This window comes from Myotis lucifugus, unplaced genomic scaffold (assembly GCF_000147115.1).
Source record: "Myotis lucifugus unplaced genomic scaffold, Myoluc2.0 scaffold_556, whole genome shotgun sequence".
Classification (NCBI taxonomy): Eukaryota; Metazoa; Chordata; class Mammalia; order Chiroptera; family Vespertilionidae; genus Myotis; species Myotis lucifugus.
Genome location: NW_005871604.1, coordinates 358,994 through 369,367, shown reverse-complemented (window position 1 = coordinate 369,367; position 10,374 = coordinate 358,994). Strand labels below are relative to the sequence as shown.

Here is a 10,374-nt window from a genome sequence, read left to right as displayed (position 1 = left end):
GTGAGTCGGGGCTGGGCAGCTCACTGGTCCTCGGCGCCACGGAGTGCACCGCACTACGAAATGCGGAGCTTTCCCGCCGGGGGCACCCAGCTGGGGCGCCAGGACCCGACAGTGCAGCGTCTGCCACGGGCTTCGCCGCCCCGCGGAGCCCGGGGCCCTGAATTCCCTTACACGTTAGAGGGGAGAGTACCTATGTCTACCTTCCTTCATCCGAAGCCAGCATTTTGGATGGTGCCCATGGAGCCTGCACGGTAAACGTCTCTGAAAAGTTTCGGAAGTGATTTCGTGAAGTTCAAGCCACGGGTTTCTTTCCGTAGGCTGCCAGCTCGTCTCTCCCAGTTAGGACCTGGCCCCGGCCTCCCGCCGTGGCTGGGGTGGTCGGATTCCAGACCCACACGGCTGAGAACACTCCACCCGTTTCTGCGGAGTCAGGCTCTGACACCTTCTCACCCCGTGGCCGAACGAAACCCAGGCCTCGGTGTGCCGCCCTTGGGGACCCCTCGGGCCAATCCTCTCGCCGCCAGCCTCAGCCCAGACCGGCCTTTTGGCGCCGCCGCCGCCTCCTCGCCTCCTCGGCGCAGGAAGCGGGTCGCTGGGCCCAGGCGCCCACCCGCCCGCGCTGATTGATCCCCGCCCCGCCCCCGCCCAGCCGACCGGAGCCTCCCGCGCCTGGAGGGGCCTGGAGGGGCCTGGAGGCCGGGTCTGTGTGCCCGCTGAGGCCGTGGGGGCTGCGCTGAGCTGCCTCCCGAAGTGGCGACCACAGCCAAGCTGACAGGCCTTGTTCTTGTAGGATCTGGAGATCTGGCCCCGCGGATGCTGTCGCTTTGAGCAGGACAGGCCCCTCCCAGGCTCCCTCTGCGCAGACCCCCTACCTCTCCAGGGTGGAAATCACAGACCCTAGAGCTGGACCCCGGCTGGGGTCTGGGCAGTTCCCTGTTTCCTCACCAACGGTTAATTTATGAAACCTTCCCCACCTTATAAAACCAACCCTGAGGAGTGTTTTAAATTCGCACAAACTTTACTGCATGTAAATTTACAGCTAGTTAAAATATATTTTACAATAAAATAAATTTAAGGCACAATTTTTAAAAGTTTGAAAAAGTGCCGCAGACGCCCCCGAGCGCCAGGGAGGGACAGGACCTCGTCCCATGAGCTGCCTGTCCCCGCAGTGTCTGACTTCTTGGAGGAGTTTCCTGGTGAAGGTCGTGAGTGTGTCAACTGCGGGGCCCTGTCCACACCGCTCTGGCGCCGGGATGGCACCGGCCACTACCTGTGCAATGCCTGCGGCCTCTACCACAAGATGAACGGAGTCAACCGGCCGCTGGTGCGGCCCCAGAAGCGCCTGGTGAGTGTGGGACCCAGCTGGCAGCGTGGGAGTCCAGACCCAGGTGCTGCGTTCTGGGGATGTCCCCAGAGGGGTGACGGCGCCTCCCCACTGCTATGGCGGGAAGGGACAAAGGACCTCCTCCCTAAGCTTGAGGCTGCGACTTGGTGGGGTCTGCCTGTCTCCCAGTCTGGATAGGGACAGTCTGCTGGGGGCTCAGCCCTGTGGCTTTGAGGGTGACTGGGTGACAAGCTTCTTGTCTGGTGGTGGGGGCACGAGGGGCCTGGCGTGGGCTGGAGGGGAAGCTGGATGCTGTGTGGGTGTGGCATTAGGGGACACAGCAGGGGCGTTGGGGCCGCTGTCCCCGATGTCCCTTTGGGGAGCACTTTCTACCCGATCCTGAAGGGACGGGATCAGACCGGGGCTTTGGCTGTTGGTTGTTCGGTTGTTCTCTGGACAAATCTTGTTTTCACTTTTGGTTCCTTCTGCCGGGGCCTGGTGGGAGCTGGGCCTGGGAGCCGGACTTTTGCCCCAGGCGGGGCAGAGCTCCGGAAGCTGAGCAAAGAGGTGAAGTTGCTTTGCTCTAGTCTATACGATTAACAGGCGAACGCTGATGTTCCCGCGACTGTGTAAGGAAGGGACTGCTTGATTTCGAGCTGTGTGAGGCAGCGCTGCCAGTGGCTCCTGCCGAGGTCTGGGCAGGGGTACGGTGCTGGGGTTGCCGAGCCTTCTGGTCTCACGCTGGGATGAGTCCTGTCAGGGTCAGTCGGCCGGTTCTGGCCGGTTCTGGCCAGTTCTGGTGCAGCAGGCCCTGGCAGGGGTGGAGGGGGCTGATCCCTGGCTGACACTGTGGGGTAGCCCAGCCACACAGTTGCCATTCTGGGCTGGGTGGGGGGCTCAGCTGCAGGCCTTTACTAGAAACCGAAGCGGCTACGGGAGCATCGGGCCATCCTCCGAGCCCCAGACTGGGCAGGTGGGAAGCAGCAGAGCGCCGCTGTTTGCACCCTCTGTTCTGGCCTGGCGTTGGGGCTCTGTGGGTTCCCCAACCTTCCTCCACTCACACTGTGCCTCTCAGAGAGAGGGGGCCCCTTAGAGTCCACATCACCCCACACTCTCATCTCTGCCCCTGCATTCATGACCCCCACCCCCTGGTGTGCTGTACCGCCCGTATCTGGTGTGTCCCTCATTGAGGGGAAACAGGCTAAGAGGGGAAGGTACTGGGGGACCCCAAGCAGCAGGCCAGCCCTCCTCTGGCTCTTTCACTCTCCCTGTGCCAGGCCCTGAGCCAGGTGCCAAGGACACACTGGTCATCGGGACAAGATGGTGTCCCCACCTTTGTAGGGCCCACCTCCCAGCAGGAAACCCCTGACTTGGGGGTGGGCAGGCAGGGCTGCCATCTAAGCGCTGAGATGGTTATCCTCACAACAGCCAGAGCCCTGGGCACCCAGAGCCCATGGCAGACCCTGGGTACAGGCCAGGACTGTCCACCTCAGGGTCCCCTGAGTCCCCCTCACGCTGAGCCCCCTGCCCCTGTCCTGGGTCTCCTGGCCCAGGCCCCTGGGCGATGAATTCAGGAACTGTCCCCGCGCCGTGTGGTAAAGGCCAGATCAGACAGCTCTGCCGAGCACTGCGGCTTTGGCTGGCTCTGTGAACAGGCTGCCTGGGCACTTGGCCTGGTGAGGCCTCTGCTTGCTGGTCTGGGAACACAGGGTACTTAGGGTGCCTGCTAAGGGGGAGAGCCCCGGAGACCGCTCATCTCCCCAAGGCATAGGCCGTGGAGGGTGCACAGCCTGGTCACCATGTCCAGGCCCACGCTGATCTGAGTGTGGAACACGCCCAGGACGTTTTTCTCAAGTGGGGCCGGGGGCTTACCTGTCTCTCCCCAAGCAGCATCTAGGGGTTCACTCTGGCTCACTTTGGGATTCCTGCCTGGCATTCAGGGAGGGCAGCCCCAATGTTTGCCCCGTGGCTGGTCCCGGCAGGGCCAGGCTGGTGTGGAAACCGAGACTCTCAGAGAGTCCCGAGACCAGAGCTTGAGCCACATGGCTCCCGCCACGATGGGGCTGGGCCCGTGGCCCCAGGCTTCCCCCCACTCCAGTGTCTCACTGTCCCTGTGTGTGGCCAGACCTGAAGTCCCGGGGGGGCCTCCCCAGGAAAAACTTGTCCTGACCTTTAAATGACTACAAACACCCTAGAAGCTTGTCACCAAGATACAGGAATGTGACAATAACAAGCACCCCTCCCTGCAGGCTCATAGCTGCTGCCCTCTGCGTCCCATATGCCTGCTTAGTCACTGGCAGGCTGGGGTGCACCTTTGGCCTGAGGTCTCCGTCAGTGTAGACAGGGCGGATAGTTGTGGTGGTTTCCGTCACTGTGGGTGGGCCTCCCCAGGTCCTGCCGTCGGGCCAGGCGCTCTGCAGCCCCATCAGCCCCCCTCCTGGACATTGGAGCCCGCAGCCCAAGTCAGGGACAGTAGGCTCGTTGGCCTATGGCAGCCTGGTGCCAGCTCCGGGAAGTGGCAGTGCCGTGGGGGCCCAGTGTTCTACGCTGAGGAAATTGGACCTTGACTGGGGCTCTGACTGTTCACTGGCCAGGTGTACCTTCTGGCACAGCCCTGCCTCGCAGGCTCTTGTCCCCACGAAGTTTGCCCTGAGCAACAGGGACACGAGCTTATCGGGTTAATGTCCCCCACGTATGTCTCCCCTTCCAAGATGTGCAGGGGACCCGTTTGAAATTGGAGCCATTTTTCGAGGCTGCTGCATGCACCTGTGACCTGCAGCTGATTTCCTTCCCAGTGTCCCTGCTCGTGTGGAGAGTGCTGCCCCCACCCCGACTTCCTTGGGTGCCCCAGAGCTCAGGTGGCTCTGCTGGGCCCGCAGCCTTTGAAGTTTCACTTCATTTGAAAAGAACCGACCAAATCAGAAAACCAAGTGCAGCGGAGGGAGCCTGGCAGTCAGGGCCTGAGAGTGGCCCAGCGCTGGTTCCGCTGGGAGGCAGGCAGATGGAGGCTCGGTCCGCCCTGTGTCTGGCCCAGGAAGGTGGTTCCGCCCACCTGAGGGCACATGGCCCCTCAGGGCCTCTGAGCCCCAGTTTCCCCTCTGAAACGAGTCTAGTGAGAGGGCAAGCTCAATGAGCAAACACATTGAATTTTTTTCACGGTTGTTTTTTCCCCATTTTCTTAATTTTAATTTAATCTCCAATTTCTCAACTTGGATCTGTGCTCACTGTAGGAATTTCAGACGTGGCTTCCCGGTGTCCCCTCACACTCCCTGGGAGAGGGAGGCTGGGTCGCATGCTTTGGGGGGGCTGGGTGCTTGGTATGTATTCTGCATGCAGGCACCCTCTGTGTGCACAGCTCCCAGCACCGAGGGGCAGATAGAAGGGAGGGGCCGGGGGAGACCCTGGTGTCCAGTGAAAGCGGCTGCTCTCTGGACGCGGTCGGTCTGTGGCCTCTGCCCATGGAGAGGTCTTTCCAGGGCCTGTGTTTTCTTGCGAGTGGCTGGTGCCCAGGCTTCAGACAAGCCCCCACTTCCCTCCCCGGCCATTCACAGGGGGCAGGTCTGAGCCCCTGGCCGCTGACCACAGCCTCGGGGAAGTGGGTGGTCAACAAGGCTTGCTACCCTCAGTCATTGCAGAAGGAAGGATCCTAGAGACTGCTGACAGGTGGGGAAATTGAGGCTGGCCCTGTCTGCCGACCCCTAACCCCCCAGGTCAGGTTCCTTTGTGGCTTGGCTTAGCAGTCTCTTGATTGCCCTTGGGCTGGGAAAGTTTTAAGTATGGGGTCCTCATGGGCTTCTGTAGCAGATGTGGCCTAGGCTGGCCCTGGCTGCACAGGGACCAGGCAGGGGCAGTACAAGTGGAGGAGAGGATGGGACAAGTTCAGGGGCATCTGAGGCAGTGGCTGGTGAGGAGAGAGCAGCACCCCCAGGACAAAGTCTGGGGGCAGGTAGCTGGGGAGGGCTGGTGCCACTGGCAGGCGATGCTGCTGGAATTCGGGGAAGGACTTCGGGTCCGAGGTACCTTTGGGGCCCTGGGCCTGGAACAGAGCATCTGGAGCTCCGGGCTATGGGTGACAAGACTCCACCCAAACACCAAAATGTGAGTCAAGCAGAATCTGTGCTGAGAGAGTGGTGGCTGGGCTCCGGGTGCCGGGGATGCCTGAGCTGGTGGGAGGGCCCCTCAGATTCTCTGCCCCATTAGGTCCCCAGCCTGAGCCTCAAACGCCTGCTTTCTCAGGCTCCCTGGAGTTAGTGCTGTCTGGGCCCCATCAGGCACCTAAGCATAGGGAGGTTTGGGGTCCCTTGTCAGATATGGACCTGCAGGCTTGGGGGTCAGCTCTGCCGGGACACACGGGAAGGAAACGACCTTTGGAAGGTTCCGGATGGGCCCAGTCTTACTCTGACATGAGGCACGATGAGGCTGGTGCCCTCAGCCCGCTGTCCAGTGGGGAGTTGTTGACTTACGCCCATGCTGAGTCCCAGGTCCTGGGAAGCAGGTGTCCAGAGGACCAGCAGGTCCCCACACGTCCAGCCTGGGGCCTGGCCTCTGGAGGTGCCACTCACCGTAGAAATATGGGGTCTTCATGAGATCCTAGCCCCACAACAGGCCTGCGGTGGATCTGGTATCACCCCCATTTCACTGCTGGGGAAACTGAGGCCCAAAAGTGAAGTGACCTGTGCCAGGCTCATGGGGCGTGGACTCCAGGACAGCCTCACAACACCTTGGCGGCCCCACGTGGGCCAGGCCTGGCTGCCAGTCAGTCTGAGTCCACTTCCATCCCCCTCCTCCAGCTGTGCCTAGCCCAGCAGCCCAGAGCCTTGGGCCCCCAGCACCGGGTCTCACTGGCCTTCCCCTCCCACAGTCCTCGACCCGCCGTACCGGCCTCTGCTGCACCAACTGTCACACGACCACCACCACGCTGTGGCGGCGCAACGCAGATGGCGAGCCCGTGTGCAATGCCTGCGGGCTCTACACCAAGCTGCACGGGGTGAGTGGGGCAGGGTGGGTGGGGAGAGGCCGAGGGCTGCTGAGCCTGAGCTGGGGACAGGGATCCCCAGTTGGGTCACTTGACCAGCCTTCCTGGCACTTAGGGACCAGGGGGCTGGGGAGGAATAAGGTGGGTGGGGCTGGGGCTGGCCGTGTTTCACATGGGGCCCCACATACTGCTACTTTCAGGCCCATTGTGCAGATGGGCTCACTGAGGCTCGTCACGTCACTGTGGCTCTCACAGCCATTCAGCCAGGGGCAGCAGCTGGACACTTAGTCTTGCCTCTGCACCCCAGGGTCCCCCTGGCCCTGACGGCTCCAGGAGGCTGGGGTGGGACAGCTCCTCCACCCGCCTGGAGGGAAGCAGCAGCCCAGGCGGCAGCTCGCCCAGCAGGGCTCCTGGCTGTACAGGGCCGAGATTAGGGCAGGGGCCCCAGGGGCGGGCAGGGAGAGGGACCCGCCCCCCACCCCTGCATGTCTCTGCAGGTGCCCCGGCCCCTGGCGATGAAGAAGGAAAGCATCCAGACTCGGAAAAGGAAGCCTAAGAATGTTGCCAAGACCAAGGGCCCCTCAGGTGCAGGGCCAGGGCCCCAGGTGCTGGGTGGGAGCTGGGACCCCAGCCACTAGTCGCTCCCAGCCCTCTGGTGGGGCTTGTGGTCCCTGAGGAATCACGTGGACTGTCTCACCTTCCACCATTCGAGGTTTACATGTCCGCTGCAAACACTGTCTCCCACCTGTTCTGGGATGGCTCCGGTTGGGGGAGGAGCAGGGAGCTCCCCCAGCACTGAGGCAGGAGGGACGGGCTGTGTGGCAGCTTCTATAAATGCCCCACCTTTCCTCCCAGGGTGCCCAGGGAACACCACAGCCTCCCAGCCGTCCTCCATCCCCATCCCTGAGAGCTCAGCGGCCACTCTGAAACCCAAGCCCAGCCTGGCATCCCCTACTTGCCCTGGGCCCTGCGTCACCTCCCAGGTAAGGCATATGGGCGGGGTGGGTGCCCAGAGCTGGCTCCCGGGCACCTCCTCAGGGAAGCCCGACTCCCTGGCCAGGCCGGGGCCCCTGCAGGCCTCTCCCGGGAGCTCAGGGCTGGCCACACAGCTGGTCGTTGGTGCCGAGAGTTGACCTGTGTTAGACGCGGGCTGAGAGCCCAGCGTGTCATCACGTCGACACTCACAAGAGGTCCCCCTCTCCATTCCAGGAGTGAGGGCACTCCTTAGGGTGAGGTTTCCTGACCCCACCATCCCACGTGAGGCAGCCTGGGTTCCTGAATCTATACACATCCCTGTCCTCCCTGCAGGCCTCCAGCCAGGTGGACGACCCCCTGGCTCCCAGCCACTTGGAGTTCAAATTTGAGGCTGAAGACTTCCCCCTCCCCTCCATGGCCCTGGGCTCCCAGGCTGGACTGGGAGGGGCCCTGCGCCAGGAGGCCTGGTGTGCACTGGCCTTGGCCTAGGTTCCCAGTCACCCACCAGACCCACCTCGTGACCTGCGTCGCTCCAGCACAAGGGACAGCCCACCGGGCCACCCACCAGGAGAGACAGCAGCCAGCAGGATCTCGAGGCACTGGGCCTGCAGCGGAGAGGCCTGGACAGATGGCAGTCAGGCCCCGGAGTGGGGTGAAGGCCTTGGGGACAGAGGCTCGTGCCCCCCAATAAGGGACCCCCAAATGCTGCACGAGGCTTCACACCACTCTGACCAGGGGTGCCTACCGCCAACCTGAATTCTGTTGTCAACACTTGCCACTGCCATGTTTACAGGTGGCAGCTGCTGGGAAAAACTCAACCTTTTGTTGTGAAACCAGGATCACAGACGGAATGGCCAAGGCCAGGAAGACACCTCTCCTCTAAGCGCAGGGCTGCCAGGGGCAGGTGTGCAGGCCATGCACGTGCCACCACCACCCCCCCACCCCCCCCCCCGGGGGAAGCCCTGCACCTCGCCGTCCTCGCAGACAGTAAAGACCTTGTTCTGGTTGAATCTGTGTGTGAGCATCACTGACAGGCAGAGTGAAGTACCTGAGCCTTTTCCGACCCACAGGCTGCTGGTGGGGTGAGCGCACATCCGGGCTTGTCTGTTGTCCCAGCAGAATTACCTATCACACCCCCTTTCTCCTGCAAAAGTCCTTCGCAGGTCGGGTGGTTACTAGTAAGTTGGTCCTGCCAACTAGACACAGCTCTGCCCACGGGAGCTGATGGGTGGCTACTAACAGCTTAATGTTGGAGGCAACAGGGAGTGGAGGGGAGTGGGGCACACCCTGCCGGAGGGCCATGGCACTTGTACCCAGATGCTACTTTAACCAACAAGATCTCCTGGTTTTTCCAGGGAAGCCAGAAACTGGAATTTAAAAAAAAAAAAAAAGTAAAGTCTTCCAATTAAAAGCTTCTTTCCCCAACTCCCAACTTGATTCAAACCAGCTTCCAGAATGTCCGCTCACCTACAGCTGCCCCTTGAGGGCAACCAGCCCACTTTCCACACGCATTCCTTTTTTCTTTTTTTTCTTTTTTTAAGACAAACGAGGCCATAAGAAAATATGTAAAATAAAGACCTTGATTTTGCCTTCCTGTCTCCATCACCTGTGGAACTTCCCGGCCTCGCGCTAACAAGTCCAACATCAGACCATCCCTTTCAGAAATGCGTCCCAGGGGCCCATCTGCTGGACATCGCTGGCCAGCTGGCGTCACACAAGGGCCCTGGAGGGCGCCTGCAGAATGGATGATGCCTTCGAGGTTGCCGGGCATTGCCCAGCCTCTCACACACGGAGCTGCTGCAGGGCCTGGGCCACATCAGCGCAGCCCCGGGGCCTGTAGCCGCATAGGGCAGCGGTCGTCAGCTGGTGGTCCGTGAGGTCCAAAAGGTTGGCGACCGCTGGCATAGGGAACTGCACGGCCAGTGCCAGGCTGCAGAAGAAACCCCTCGTGGGCAGGTCAGTCTGGCAGCTCACTACCAGCACTTCCCACAAGCAGGCTGGATGGGAGAGACGGCAGCAGGCAGTGCCTTCGGGGTTGTGCCCAGGTGCACCTGCCTGTGGCCAGATGTGAGATTGCTGCTAGAGAGAGCTGGCTGCCATCTCGTCTCCATGCCCACAGGTTTCCCAAGAGACTGTTCCTGGTGAGGAAACTGAGGCACAGAGAAGTTAAGGGGTCTCCCATTTCCTCGCCAGCCTCCCCTCCCCCCTCAGAGGGAAGCTCTGCCCTGTCCAGCCCCATCACTTGCCCTTCCCCCTTCGAGGGGGTTGACACCTGATGAGAGAAACTGAGGCACCAGGGAACACAAGGCATCAGGCCAACAGCAAGGCCCACGTGGGGCCCAGGTGTGGAGGGGCTTGCATAGCATCCTCACAGCACAGTGCTGCTGCCAGGAGCCCAGTGGCTTCTGTCGGAAGCTGTTTCCCCATCTGTAGGTAGGGGAGGTGCCCTGGCCTGTAATCCACGCACGCGGGCATGGGCCCGGGCCCCGGAGTCCCCAGTATTGGAGGCAGCTCTCGCACTGACCAACCACAGGCTTCCTGGAGGTGGCAGTGGGGCAGGCGAGGGAGCGGGGCTGCACAGATGCAGGGGTGGGTTTGGCAGAGGGAAGGAAGAAGCCATCTCTCCCACCTCTTTTTGTCATTTTTAAGGACGTGCCCAGGGTGAGCGAGGCTGAGCCCCACCTCTGGGCATGGCGTTGCTGCTAAATTTAAGCCTTTCTCCCCGAGTGCCTACAGCCTTAATATAGCCACTGGGCACCCCTTCCTGCAGCCCTTCCTCCTGCTACAGCCCCCAGGCTCTGCCCTCTGGTCACAAACAACCGGACACTGGGCTGGCAGGCCTGCAGCCTGGGCCACTTATCATAGTGACAGGGTGGAAAGGCCACCTCATGGGCGCTGCTGACTGCACCCACTTCATCTCCAGCCTCTCTGCCCAGGGAGCCCGAGGAGGGGCGCCCACCTGCAGCTGTCCCCGCCCATCCGCATCCCAGAGGCCACCGAGCCCCACCGGGCTCCGCCCTGGTGCCTGGGGAAGGGAGAAGACCCTGCCGGTGAGCACACAGGGCATAGAAAGGGGCGACACCAGGACCCCTCGTCAGAG

The 10,374-nt window shown here is 61.8% G+C and overlaps 1 protein-coding gene across 1 annotated transcript in view; it reads left to right on the top strand.

Annotated features, from left to right (window-relative positions):
- Nucleotides 1-7,763, top strand: part of GATA5 (GATA binding protein 5) — an 8,418-nt gene extending 655 nt beyond the window's left edge. Inside the window, 6 exon segments of the mRNA XM_023745555.1 lie at nucleotides 525-588; nucleotides 1,170-1,345; nucleotides 6,186-6,311; nucleotides 6,797-6,884; nucleotides 7,155-7,282; nucleotides 7,608-7,763. Coding sequence (XP_023601323.1) covers nucleotides 525-588; nucleotides 1,170-1,345; nucleotides 6,186-6,311; nucleotides 6,797-6,884; nucleotides 7,155-7,282; nucleotides 7,608-7,763 — 738 coding nt within the window.
- The last annotated feature ends 2,611 nt before the right edge of the window (nucleotides 7,764-10,374 follow it).